This window comes from Hemitrygon akajei, chromosome 11 (genome assembly GCF_048418815.1).
Source record: "Hemitrygon akajei chromosome 11, sHemAka1.3, whole genome shotgun sequence".
Lineage (NCBI taxonomy): Eukaryota > Metazoa > Chordata > Chondrichthyes > Myliobatiformes > Dasyatidae > Hemitrygon > Hemitrygon akajei.
Window position 1 is genome coordinate 5,337,338 of NC_133134.1, and position 14,940 is coordinate 5,352,277.

The 14,940-nt window shown below is 44.6% G+C and overlaps 1 protein-coding gene across 5 annotated transcripts in view; it reads right to left on the bottom strand.

The window, feature by feature from the left end:
• capn15 (calpain 15) overlaps nucleotides 1–14,940 on the bottom strand; it is a 286,273-nt gene that overhangs the window by 250,145 nt on the left and 21,188 nt on the right. For 3 of the 5 annotated variants that reach the window (XM_073060100.1, XM_073060099.1, XM_073060098.1), the window contains exon 1: nucleotides 14,523–14,876. The exons of the other annotated variants lie outside the window; for them this stretch is intronic. In XM_073060100.1, the coding sequence (XP_072916201.1) occupies nucleotides 14,523–14,659 (137 nt within the window). In that variant the 5' untranslated portion in view covers nucleotides 14,660–14,876. Of the gene's footprint in view, nucleotides 1–14,522; nucleotides 14,877–14,940 lie in introns of those variants that run through there. 5 annotated transcript variants of the gene reach the window in all.

Consider the following 14,940-nt stretch of genomic DNA (forward strand, 5'->3'; position numbering starts at 1 on the left):
AGGACATTCTCAGAAGATGACATCCGGTATTGATGATCCCCACCACCCAGGACAAGCCCTTTTCTCACTGCTACCATGAGGGAGGAGCTACAGGAGCCTGAAGACACATACTCAACCTTTTAGGCTCGGCTTCTTCCCCTCTGCCATCAGATTTCTGAATGGTCCATTATCCCATCAACACTACCTCATTACTTGCTCTCGTTTTGCACTACTGATCTTTTATATACATAGTGGATTCCAGTTAATTGGGACTCATTGGGACCTGTACACTTGGCCCAATTAAGCAGCTGTCCTAATTAGGTGAAGCTTCAGGGAAATAAAATAGACAAACTACCGTTTAACTGTGTAACAAATTTTGTACTTAAATGAAATACAAAATGAACTGGAACACTACCAATACTACTACAGTACAATAAAACTGTATTAGTTTTTATTGCTATCAACAGAGGAAACCATTCAGTGTACACTGCTGTGTTCTTTTAATTGACTGTAAATGAACAAAATCAGTGCAGACACCTAGTGCAGATAATAGATTGCTTTCACACAATGCTTTCAACAACTACATCCTACAAATTTTCATTTTCATTGTAACATCCAAGATAATTGTCGATAGTTTTATATTCTTCATAGTTCCCATCTTGTTGAAGATTGTTTCATTTTCGCTCCTGGGCGTTTTTGTCATCTCTGGCATCTCCAAGCCTGAATGCTTGAAACCGCAGAGCAAAACAGTTCTGAATTGTCTTACTGCTTATTTCTTGCCAACTATCAGTGACAAAAATCACTGATTTTTGAACACAAGCACATGCTATTGAAAAACCATTTGCATTAAACACAACGTAGTGTCTAATGGCCACACAAGTTCACAGGACTGATGCTAGTTAGAAAATATTCAGCAACAGTTTCCTGTCCCAATTAAGTGGCATTGTGTCCCAAATAAACAAAATGAATCTTGGCTATTTTCTTGATTAGTTTTTATTCTTTAAAGTTGTCCCAAATAAGTGGCTGCCTCAATTAAATGATGACCAAATTAATCAGAATCTACTGTATTTCCCATTGTACACTCTAAATATTGCACTGTACCGCTGCCACAAAACAATGAGTTTCACGACATACCAGACATCAGTGATAATAAACCTGATTCTGATTCTGGGTCAGGGAAACTTTGCAATACTCTCACCTATACCACGTCCTCGATGACAGGAAGTACTAAAGTGCCTGAGGGATAATCAGGTGCACGAGTGCTAACAGTTCAGTCTGGAATGTTTGAGGGCGAGACCGTGAGGAGGGAGGGGTCCACCCTCCGGTCCTGAGGCAGAATATGAGGCTCTGGTTGAGGCCTGTGCACTGAGTCAGAGTGGGACGGCAGGGTCTGACAATGGATCTGTTGTCTCCTTCCTGCTGTCTGAGGAGAATGTGAGATCAGGCAAGATTCCAGCTCCTGATCACTGCTCACTGGTGATGTGCAAGTGGCAGAATTATCGTAGGGATTGTTATAATCAGTGTCTACAGGAGTGAGAGGAGAGAGTCCAAGAGGGAGATGGGAGGGCAATGGTGACAGATAAAAATCCTTTAACCTTCTGCCCTGTGGGATTCAGAAACAGATTGCCAGCAAAACTGAAGCTGTTCCTGAGATTGATTCAAGATTCAGGATTGTTTAACGTCATTTCCAGTACACAAGTGTAAAGGAGAATGACATAATTGTTACCGCAGATCTGTTGCAGCAGAAAAAATTCAGTAAGATAAACAGCACAATAATAAAAAAAAAATCACAATAAACATAAATATATAACAACACACAGAAAAGGCCTGAGAAACTCTGCAGGTCAGCCAGCATCTATGGAGATGAACAAACAGTCGACTTTTCAGGCTGAGACCCTTCAATCAGGACTGGAAAGGATGAAGGACACCAGAATAAAAACGGGGGGAGGGGAAGGAGGATAGCTAGAAGTTGATAGGTAGCGGCTCTGGATAAGTACAAGGTTGAAGCGTCACAGGGCAGCAGAGATCACAGAGGGAGGGTATCACCGTACTCCCGAAGAGAAGATGTAAACTGCTTCAGGGTAGGCATCACTCGAAGAGACTTCACAGGGGAGCAGCAAATCATAAAAACGAGGAAGTCTGCAGATGCTGGAAATTCAAAGCAACACACAAAATACGTAAGATAGCTCATATAAATAGATTGATTGTATGGCCATAAAGTGTCGCTAGGCACAGGAGTGTCTGTACACAAAGTGACTGACAGGAAATGATAAAGTGGGTGTGGAGGGGTGGGTTAGTGGGTGGGGGTGTTGATCAGCCTTACTGCTTGGAGAAAGTAACTGTTTTTGAGTCTGGTGGTCCTGCCGTGGATGCTACATAGCCTCCTCCCTGATGGGAGTGGGACAAACAGTCCATGAGCTGGGTGGGTGGGATCCTTCATGATGTTCCTGGCCCTTTTCCTTGATGGCAGATAAGTCTGGATACATTGGGCAGATCTGACTACCCGTTGTAGAGCCTTCCTGCCCTCCGCAGAGCAGTTTCCGTACCATGCAGTGATGCTCTCTACTGTGCATCTGTAGGATGATGTGAACATAGCCATGCATAGTCCAGCTCTTTTCAGACTCCTCAGAAAGTAGAGATGTTGGTGAGCTCTCCTGATTGTGTGGGATGTATTCTAGGACCATTAGAGGATGTGCAAGATGTGCATTCCCAGGAGTTTGAAACTGTTCACAGTTTCCACCGATGTGGAGGGGTGTGAGTAGTCCGAGTTCTGAAGTCAATAACTATCTCCTTTGTCTTGTTGACATTGAGGAAGAAGTTAAAATAATTGATTTTTCACTAAACCTGTGTTTTGGAGCCTTGGCGAGGACAGTGATTGTCCTGATTATAATATTGGAGCTCTGTTCCTCTATTAGGTACACCTACCTGTAGCACCACAAAGCAGTATGCAGGAACAGACAGAGGCCATTCAGCCCTCGAATGGCAGAATGCTATTCTACCATTCAATATGATTATAGCCAAGTATTCAATTACTGCTTCTCCCAATATCCTCAATCCTTTTAGCCAGAAGCAGTATCTCTACCACCCTCTTAATAAACGGATATATTTATGACTTAGGCAGTGCACTGCTTTCCACAGTGGGAGAATTCCACAGATTTACCATCTCCAGCTGAAGAAACTCCTGATCTCAGTTCAAAATGGAATATCCCACGTTGGAGCCTCTTTGCATCCTCCCAAGAGATGCCATTTTGCTCAGATTTATGCCATAGGCAAATTTGAAACTCTCATCTGGAAATCATAGTTGTTTAATCCCTCTCTCTGTTTCCTACGTCAATCAATTCTCAGTCCATTTCAGAATCACACTCCAGTGCAAAGTGCTTTAATTTTTGCACACTAATCTCTTATCAAGAGTCTTCTGAGAATCAAATAACCCCATATTTTTGATTCTCTTATCTATCCTACAAGTTATGTCCTAAAAAAACTCCAGTTGAATTGTTAAGCATAATTTAGCTTTCATGAAACCCCACTGACTTTATCCAATCCTGTTAATGTTTTCCAAGTGTTCTGTTATTACATCAGTGAGACAGACTCCAGCAATTTCCCCACTACTGATATTAAACTGGAGTTCCATTTCTTTTTTCTCACTCCCTTTTTTAAAAAAAGCAGAGGGACATTTGCATTTCTTCAATTTGTAGAAACTACTCCAAAGTCCAAAGAATTTTAAAAGATGACTGTTCCGTTAATTGTACGTCGTGTTTTATGCATGGCATCCGTTAGTCTCACGAGACCATGGATCTGCGCCTGGAAAGTCTTCTCCAGGGCACAGGCCTGGAAAGGTTGTATAGGAGACTGGCAGTTGCCCATGCAGCAAGTCTCCCCTCTCCACGCCAAGGGATGTTCTCCAAGGGAAGGGCAAGGGCCAATACAGCTTGGCACCAGTGACGTCGCAGGAGTTGTCAGAACGAGGTTGAAGACAACGTTGGACTGCCTTAGGGACTCCAGCTCCGGATTTGTCCTCAGGGTTTACTCCCGAAGCCTTTCCCACGAGTGGGTATGGCCGCAAGGCAGCGGAGGTTTGAAATCAGAGTTTTCCCTCTCTTAGATGGACTGCCTTCCCAAGCTGACGAGCTCCATCCACCCGATGGGATTTATAGGATTGCTTTTAGATATGTAATTATTGTGTTTTTATGCTGCATCAGATCCGGGGTAATGATCATTTTGTTTTCTTTTACACTCGTGTACTGAATAATGACCATAAACAATCGCTGATCTTGAGCAACTCACACAAAATGCTGGAGGAACTCAGTAGATCAGGCAGCATCTATGGAAATGAATACACAGTTGACATCTCAGGACAAGACCCTTCATCAGGACTGGAAAGGAAGGGGTCAGATGCCAGAGCAAAAGGTAGGAGGAGGAGGATAGCTCGAAGGTGATTAGATGAAGCCAGGTAGGTGGGAAAGGTAAAGGGTTGGAATCTGATAGGAGAGGAGAGTGGACCGTGGGAGAAAGGGAAAGAGTGGGGGGGCACAAAGAGAAGGTGATATGCAGTTGAGGAAAAGAGGTACGAGGCCAGGGTGGGGAACAGGGAGGAGAAGGGGTAAAATGAAAGGTTACCAGAAAGAGAAATCAATGCTTATGCCATCAGGTTAGAGGCTACCTGGATAGACAGAATACAAGGTGTTGCTTCTCCACCCTGAAAGTGGCCTCATCATGGCAGAAGATGAGGCCATGGACTGACATGTCAGAACAGGAACGGGGATAGGAAGTGAAGTGGTTGTTCAGCAGGAAATTCTGCTTTTGGCAAATGGAGTGGAGGTGCTCAACAAAGCAGACCCCAATTTACGCCAGCTTTCACCAGTGTGGAGGAGGATACATCGGGAGCACCGGATTGTGAATCAAAATATGCAGTGTTTCAATAATTACTTTCATTAATATGTTGGGAAGTAGATTATCAGGCCCTAGGCATTTGTGCAATATACCACCCACACCAGCGCTGGTCACAAGTTCACACCCCACTATTCTCCAACCCACAATCCCCACTTGTAACACTCCTCACCCCTCCATACCTCTACAACCCACAATCCCCACCTGTAACACACCTCACCCCTCCATACCTCTACAACCCACAATCCCCACCTGTAACACACCTCACCCCTCCATACCTCTACAACCCACAATCCCCACCTGTAACACACCTCACCCCTCCATACCTCTACAACCCACAATCCCCACCTGTAACACTCCTCACCCCTCCATACCTCTACAACCCACAATCCCCACCTGTAACACACCTCACCCCTCCATACCTCTACAACCCACAATCCCCACCTGTAACACACCTCACCCCTCCATACCTCTACAACCCACAATCCCCACCTGTAACACACCTCACCCCTCCATACCTCTACAACCCACAATCCCCACCTGTAACACACCTCACCCCTCCATACCTCTACAACCCACAATCCCCACCTGTAACACACCTCACCCCTCCATACATCTACAACCCACAAACCCCACCTGTAACAGACCTCACCCCTCCATACCTCTACAACCCACAAACCCCACCTGTAACAGACCTCACCCCTCCATACCTCTACAACCCACAATCCCCACCTGTAACAGACCTCACCCCTCCATACATCTACCCCTAGCCTTCAGATCATTCACCTGAGTATATCCATCACACAAGTATCGTCACAAAAATGAATGACAGCATCTACTTTCTCAGAAGCTCATTTAGATTCAGCATGCTACCAAAAACTTTGACAAACTTCTATAGATGCACAGTGGAGAGCATCTTAACTGATTGCATTACAGCTTGGTATGGAAACACCAATGGCCAAGAGGAGAAAAGACTACTGATAGTGTTTGATACAGCCCAGTCCATCACAGGCACAGCTGCCCTCACCACTCAGCACATTTACACAAGAAGGCAGCATCCATCATCAAGGTCCTCCACCATCCAGACCATGCTCACTTCTCACTACTACCAGCAGGTAGGAGGTCGCACACCTCCGGATTCGGGAACAGTTATTACCCTACAAGCATCAGGCTCCTGAAACAGCATGGATAACTTCACTCAGCTCAGCTTCCAAACGATTCTACGACCTACAGACTCACTTTCAAGGAGTTACTCTTCTCTAGCACAATGGTTGTGTGTCTGTCTTTATCTGTTTATGTATAGTATTTTTATAAATTTCTATTGTATTTCTTTATTTTCCTGTAAGAGGGTTTGGGTGCAAGAAAATTAATCTCACGGTAAGATAGATGCACTTCGATAATAAATTTACTTTGAACTTTAAAGTTTACACTTCACCAGTGAGATAGCTCTCCAGGGATCGTACCCGGATCTCTTGTAACTTTCTTGGTCACCAGACTTGGATCCCTTCGACCTGACCCCCAGCAGATTGCGGATCTCACGGTTCATCCAGGCCTTCTGGTTAGGGAAGACTTGGAACGATTTTGTGAGGACTCGAGCCCCTCGCCCCATCAACAGCAGCCTTCTTCATCTTGCCATAACGTCATTGTCTTCAATGTCTTTCTCCTTTGTGTTTTCACCTAGCTCCTCAGCTAGACAAGTGATAGATGAGACCAGGTGAGGACGAAGGTGGGTGGGTGACGGAAGGTGACGTATGAAGCTGGAGGGGATAGGTGGAAGAGGTAGGAATCTAATAGGAAAGGACAGCACCCCATAAAAGAAAGGAAAAGAGGAGGGAAACAAGAGTGGGGTGATAGACAGGTGAGGAGAAGATGAAGGATCTCCACCCGAAACACCAACTGCTTATTTCCCTCCATTGATACTGCCTGATCTGAATTTATGAAAGAATGAATTGCCTTTATAAGTTTCCTTTAACTCCCAGTGTCACTAAGCACTTCAGAATGCGCAAAGTATTTGTCAAGTGTCACCAGGTTGGACTTGGCAAGCTCCCATAATCAGCAGTGACATGACTGGATCTGCTGTGTGATGCTGGTGGTTATTGTTGAGTATCTGAATCTCTGAGCAACACAAACTTTTATTAATTTTTATTTAGAGATTCATCACAGAAACTGGCCCTTCTGGCCCTACGAGCCCATGTGACCAATTAACCTAATCACCTGTAGTCTTTGGAAACTGGAGCACCGGAGGAAACACATGCAGTCGTGAGGAGAACACAAAAACTCCTTACAAACAGCGGCAGAATTGAACCAGGGTCACTGGCACTGCCGCGCTATCTGCTAATTTACCATGCCGCTGGAGTTCCTCCAGTGTTTCGCATGTGTTGCTCAAGGTTTCTGGCATCTGCAAAATGTCGTGTTTATTCTCTTCCTCTGTTACTGTTTTCACAGAGCCCAGGTCACTCACATTCTCACTTCAAATGGCCTGTTAAATTATCACCTTTTCACTGTGCCTCACCATGAGATGAGAAGTTTCTTCACAAATTCTGGAATTATAACTTCGTTAAAGGCAAGCCGCTCAACAAACAAGAATTGGCCACTTGTAATGAAAAACCTCTCACCATGGTAAGCTAACAACTCTGCAAGGCAACCTATAGATAAACTGAATCTGACACTGACTGTCAGGACGGGGAAGAAATATGATCTTAGTCACTTTGACTGCGGAGTAATTGTTGGTGCCAGATGGGATGGTTTGAGTATCTCAGATACTGATCTCCTGGGATTTTCACACACATAGTTTACAGAGAATGGTGCGAAAAACAAAAAATAAAACCCAGTGAGCGGCTGATCTGTGGGTGAAAACGCCTCGTTGATGAGAAAGGTCACAGGAGAATGGCCAGACTAGTTCATGCTGACAGGAAGAGAACAGTAACTCAACTAACCACCCATTACAACTGTGGTGTGCAGAAGAGCATCTCTGAACACACAACACATTGAAACTTGAAGTAGATGAGCTACAGCAGCAGAAGACCATGAACATACACTCAGTGGCCACTTTATAAGGTGCAGGAGCTATATCATATAGTCAAAAGATCCTGCGGTTGCTGGAAATCCAGAGCAACACACACAAAATGCTGGAGGAGCTCAGCGGGTCAGGCAGCATTACGGAGAGGAATAAAGAGTTGTTGTTTCAGGCCCAATCCTGATGAAGAATCTCAACCCAAAACGTGGACTGTTTATTCCCCTCCTGACCTGCTCATCTCCTCCAGTATTTTGTGTGTGAAATCAATAAGCAGCATTCACAAGAAACAAAACATAAATTATTCAATACTTTTACAGAAAGAACACAATGTTTTGATCATTTGGTACATGTGACAATAATAACCCATTTCCAATATTAGTACCAATACCTCTTTTCCTTCATTGCCTGACGGTAGAATCACTTGCAAATCAACTAGTTCAGAACCAGAATATGGCTTATTATCACTGAGATACATTCAGTGGCCACTTTATTAGGTACAGGAGGAATGCGTCTATGCCAGAGATCATAAACCCAATTCTGACTCTGTTTCTCTCACTGAACACTTGTGTAACATCCAAGCAATTAGACTCCAAGCTTTGCAAAAGGGCAAAACAAATTCTCCTTCGGTTTCCTTGATAAACTGTGTTTATACAACTGTATCAGATATTTATAGAAAAGCATATAAAGTTGTTTTTATTACACATTTTTGCTCCCTTTTTTTAAAAAGAAAAACTTTTTTCTCTAAATGGCAGCAGTTTGGACAATAATACATTCAGCTTTGAGACACCAGAACATTACACAGCGTGAATAAGGAAACAACTAAATAAACTCCAGGAAACGCTTTCCTTTAAAACAAAAACACTTCTTTGCCAAGCAGTGTCAGAACAATAGTAACTAGCAGGAAACTAGTCGCTGTCTGGATTAGATGAGGTTGGCCTCATCAACAACGATGGTGAGAGAGCAAGTGGAGCAGTGGTGGTCTGGTGTGAGAACAACCCAAGTCTGAATGTGGGGAAGACCAAGGAAATCTTTGTGGACTTCAGAAAGGCGCAGATGAACCATTCCGCTCTGCAAATACATGGCTCCTCCGTAGAGGGAGTTAAGGGCACCAAGTTGCTGGAAATTCACATCACGGATGACATCAACTGGTCCCTCAATATTACCTCCCTGAACAAGAAGGCACATTAGCATCTCCACTTGCTGAGGAGATTAAAGCAAGTAAGCCTCCCCACCCTTAGCTGAATTTTATATGAGTACCATTGAGAGTGCCCTGACAAGCACCATCTCCATTTGGTCTGGGAGCAGCTGAGCATCAGACCAGAAGTCCCTATAATGGACTGAGAACAGCTAGAAGACCATAGAGGTCTCCCTACCATCCATCAAGGACATATATAAGTATGCAGAGCCCTTAGTATTATTAAGGATCCCACCCATCCATCCAGAATCCTCTCTGACTTTCTACCATCAAGCAGAAGATTCCATTGCATAAAGACAAGAACGGTCCAGATAGGAAACAGTTTCTTCCCCCAGGACTTTAGGCTTCTGAACTCCCTGCCGTATCGTATTCGAAGTGTCACTGATTAACCTGTTCTGTACTCTACAATATTTAACTTTACTTTCTTTATGTGCAATTAATCTGTAGATTTTATCCTTACTTTCTTAAGTTATTGTGTGTTATGCTTTACACCCTGGTCTGGATAAACATTGTCTCATTTGACGGCACACATGTATATAGTTAAATGACAATAAACTTACCTTGACTTGAAGGGTTGACGAGCTAGGGTGTTACCCTTTGGAGCAAAGGAGAATGAGAGGTGACTCGATAAAGGTGTACAAGATAAAAGGAGGCAGAGACAGACTCTTTCTCACACTTGGGGTTTGTAATTTTAAGGTGATTGGAGGAATACATGAGGGGAGGGGGTGTCAGAGATCTTTTTTTTTTAAACACAGAGCAGTGTGGGTGTGTGGAATGCTCTGCTAGGGACAGTGATAGAGGCAGATTAGGGCCTTTTAACAGACTCTTAGCTAAGCACATGAATGAAGGCAAACTGCAAGGTTACATGGAAGAGAAGTGTTAGATTGATCCCAGAGTAAGTTTGTACTTTGGACCTAAAGGATCAACACAACATGTGGGCTGAAGGGCCTGTTCTGTGCTGTACTGTTCTATATTCTATAATCAAAAACTGCAGAATTTTTTGTCAATTACTTGAATGAAATAGTTTCAAGTATGGTTATCATGAACAATACATGAATAGAGCCAAACAAAACAGCATTCCTCTGGGACCAAGATGCAAAACACATTACCAACAGCACAGAGCACACTGCAAATATGACTTCAGAAAACCATACAGTCACTAAAAAATATGAACAACAGACTTGATGTATGTCATGCTAATCACACAAGTATACAGACATTCCCACCGCTCTCTGCAAAGAGTTTGTACGTTCTCCCCACAACCACATGGGTTTCCTCCCACAGTACAAAAATGCACCTGTTAATTAGTCATTGTTAGTTGTCTCTTGATGAGGCTAGGATTAAACCAGGGGATTGCTGGCTGGCACAGGTCAAAGTGCTAGAAGAGCCGATTCCACACTCTATCAGAATTAGAATCTCAATAAATTAAAAAATATGAAAAATAATCTGTGACCCAACACAAGCAACCTTTGATCAGAACTTCTGGTCTCCCCCCAGGCAGGGTCAGATCACGTTGGGCAATAGGATCTGAAACAGCCTCAGTGATGAGAGACAGAACCCAGCAGTCAAGAATTGCTTTCCCTCACCGGAAGGTGTTTTACAGGGAACCAGCTGGAAGGGTTGATGCGCTAACACCACTGTGATGGAGAAGGCCAACATAAACAGCATCTCCACCATGATAAACGAATACCAACTCCGATGGAGAGGTCATGTCGTCCAGACGGCTAATCTCTTTGACCCATTAACGTCAGGAAGGAGGTACAGGTGCATCAGGACTACAGACTACCACCTTGAAGAAAGTCAATGTTACATGTAAAAACTGGGAAGACATTGCGCTCAATAGAAACTCCTGGAGGAAATCTGTTCAAGAGGCAGCTGCGTGACGAGAACGATCTCCGTGGTGACGCAAAGAATAAGCAGCAGCTGTGAAAGGAAAGACTGAGTAACCAGTAAACCCAACCAGTAACCACAGTCACCACTTACTCTTGCCCACAGAATGCGTGGATCCTGGATCGGCCTCAACAGCCACCAGAGGACCCACCAACAGACAACCCCTTAGAACATTGTACTCGACTCGAGTGATCACAGGGAACGGTGCTGGGATCCTTGCTGTTTGGTGAGCACATTAATGATCCAGTTATGAATGTCAGAGGTTAGATAGTTCTTAGATGAAACAAACATTGCTGGTATTGTTTAAAATTAATCAGAATCAGATTTAATATTACCAGCAAATGTCATGAAATTTGTTGTAATGTGGCAGCTGTACATTGTAATACATAATAAAATCTGTAAATTACAGTAAATAAATATATACTAAAAGTTAAATTAAATAAGTCGTGTAAAATAAAAGTAGCGGCTTCATAGACTTTTGGCAGAGAGGAAGAAGCTGTTCCTGAATTGTTGAGCGTGTGTCTTCAGGCTCCTGTATCTTCTTCATGATGGTAGCAAGCAGAAAAGAGCTTGGGGGTCCTGAATGAAGGACAGTAGTCCTCATGTACAGAATGATATCCATCAGTCCATAAGATGAGCAAAGAAATGGCCAAATGAATTATCAAAGTATGTTTGTTACGATATACGTCCTTGATTATTTATTTTCTTGCAGGCATTTACAGGAAAAAGAAATACAATAGAATTTACAAAAGCATACTTAAACAAAGACTGACAATTAATATGCAAAAGAGAAACTGTAAGTAAAAAACACTGAGAAGATGAGTTGTAGAGTCCTTGAAAGTGAATCTGTAGGTCATAGGATCAATTCAGAGTCGATCCACTCTTGTTCAAGAGCCTGATGGTTGAGGGGTAGTAACTGAACCTGATAGTGGGGGGTCCTGAGGCTCCTGTATCTCTTTCCTGATGACAGCAGTGAGAAGTGAGCATAGCCTGGGTTGGGGGGTCCTCGATGATGGATGATGCTGCTTTCTTGTGGCAGCATTCATTAGCTGGGATATACACAAAGCAAGGCAGGGCCTTAGCTAGTACTGGTGGATACAGGAACCTTGGTCTACACGTCCAAGGAGCAATGAGGTCAGCAGTGGAAGAGAATAAAGTGCAAAAGAAGGAATTTAGATTCTTTGCCTTCATTAGCCAGGGTGGTAATGGTACAAATACATAAATCTTTAGTTAGCTGGAGTACCACATTGTACAAAGGATGTGATTGTACTGTAGGGGTACAGAGAGGTTCACAAGATGTTGCTGGAGGAGAGGAGGCTAGATAGGTTGGGTTTGTTCCCCTTGGAGCAGAGAAGAGTAAGGAATCACAAGAGACTGCACATGCCGTTACTCTGGACAGTTTCGGGCCAAAAGGATCTCGACCCAAAACATCATGGTAGCGTAATGCATTACCACACTGACCCAGGTTCAACTCCCACTACCATCTGTAAGGAGCTTGTATGTTCTCCCCGTGACAGCATGGGTTTCCTCCAGGTGTTTCTGTCTCCTCCCACAGTCCAAAGATGTACGGGTTAGTAGCACAATTGGTCGGACAGCGTGGGTTCATTTTCAAAGGGAAGAAGGACACTACCGTGGCTGACAAATGAACCCAGAACCAAAGTAAAAGCAAAAGAGAGGGCATACAAGGAAACCAGAGCTAGTGGGAAGATAGAAGATCAGGAAGCTTTTAAAAACTCGCAGAAGGAAACTAAGGTCATTAGGAAGGAAAAGATGAATTATGAAAGGAAACTGGCAACTAATATCAAAGAAGATACAGAAAGCTTTTTTAAGTATATAAAGGGTAAAAGAGAGTTGAGGGTAGATACAGGACCAATACGAAATGACACTGGAGATATTGTAATGAGAGATGCAGAGATGGCAGAGGAACTGAATGCATATTTTGCATCAGTCTTCACAGTGGAAGACATCTGCAGTATACCGGACATTCAAGAGTGTCAGGGAAGTGAAGCTTGTGCAGTGAAAATTACGACTGAGAAGGTGCTCAGGAAGCTTAATGGTCTGAGGGTGGATAAATCTCCTGGATTTGATGGAATGCACCCTCAGGTTCTGAAGGAAGTAGCTGGAGAGATTGCGGAGGCATTACAATGATCTTTCAAGAATCGATAGATTCTGGCATTGTACAGGATGACTGGAAAATTGCAAATGTTACTCCACTATTTAAGAAGGGTGGGAGGCAGCAGAAAGGAAACTATAGACCTGTTACTCTGACATCAGTGGTTGGGAAGAATGATTCCAGGAATGAAAGGGTTACCGTATGAGGAACATCTGGCAGCTCTTGGGCTGTATTCCCTGGAGTTCAAGAGAATGAGGGGGGGATCTCATAGAAACATTCGGAAAGATAAAAGGCCTGAACAGATTAGATATGGCAAAGTTATTTCCCATGGTAGGGGAGTCTAGGACAAGAGGGCACGACTGCAGGATTGAAGGACGTCTATTTAGAACTGAGGTGCAGAGAAATTACTTTAGTCAGAGGGTGGTAAATCTGTGGAATTTGTTGCCACGAGCTGTTGTGGAGAAAAGTCAGTGGGTGTACTTAAGGCAGAGATAGATAGGTTCTTGATTAGCCAGGGCATCAAAGGGTATGGGGAGTGGGGATGACTGGAAGCATTGGGTCAGCCCATGATTGAATGGCAGAGCAGACTTGATGGGCCAAATGGCCTACTTCTGTTCCTATATCTTGTGGTCTTACAATTACTGAATGTTGTTTTTTGCTGCATGTCTTACGCTGAATAGCACACCACAGTAAATTCATCATACATGTAAATGTATACAGTGAATAAAGTTGTTCTTGTATCCTTGACAATGAACTACAAATCTCACCCGTGTGGGGCTCCTTGTTTGGACAAGGTTTTTTTTCTCTCTAGGAGAAGACCGATACAATTATGCCTTTAGTCATGGGTGGAATTTCTTCATCTTGAAAAACTCTTAAATGACAACTTTGAATTCAAACCAGGCTTCAGACGAGATAAGATCACCTCATATTCCTTCCAAGAAAAACTGTTCCTATTGTATTCGCTTCACCACACACCTGTACATTCTACAAGGCCAAGCACTAAGTAACCACCCAGATAACAGCAAAAATTTAAAAAAAATAGACACAGCTACAACATTTTGACAGAGGAGATGACAACAGTAATTCAGTCCGTTATGAGCGCTGCTTCGCCGGGTTTATAAACTATTCTCGATTCCTTCGCGGGCTTTACCTATCTTCCAGACCGTGCAATCAATTCTTGTGATTAACTTTCTGGCTGCTCGGCAGCAATCTGACCGAATCTCGCTCTTGCTCTTATTAAATAAACGTCCTTTACCCGCTACTCTCAGCACATTTCCAGCTCGCCTTGCAAGTGCCTTTGAGGCGCTGAGGGTCTGAGGCGGGCTGTGTCCGGTGGGGAGAGTTTGTGCCCAGCGAGTCCCCCTGGACCGTGGACACCCTCCCCGCTGGCGACACCAGCCCAGCCCGCACGCCGGCTCCAGTGCCCTTGGTCCCCCGCTTACCTACTGCGGCTCCTCGTCAGCTGGAGCTGGCGGCTACGGGCGCTCAGGGCTGCGGGCCCCCACAGCGGGGGAGCCGAGGCCGAGAGGCCGGCCCGTGCCTCCGTGTCCGCGGCGATGGATGAAGCGGAGGTACCCATTCCCGACTCCCCGGCTCGGCTCAACGGCGCGCCGGCTCCATGCGGTGTGCGTCAGCCCCGAAGGCGCGGCACACCGCGGCCATCAGCCGCTGGCGGCGCCGGCTTCTCCTCACAACCCCGGGCACACACTCCTCCGACAGGGTCCGAGGGCAGCCGAAGCCCCGAAACCGGCGCCTCTCCGCGCTCAGACCGCAGCGGCTCGGCGATGCTGAGTGACAGCGCAGGAGACGGGGAGGGCGGGAGGAGTGGAAGAGAGAGAGGGAGGGAGGAGTGGAATAGGG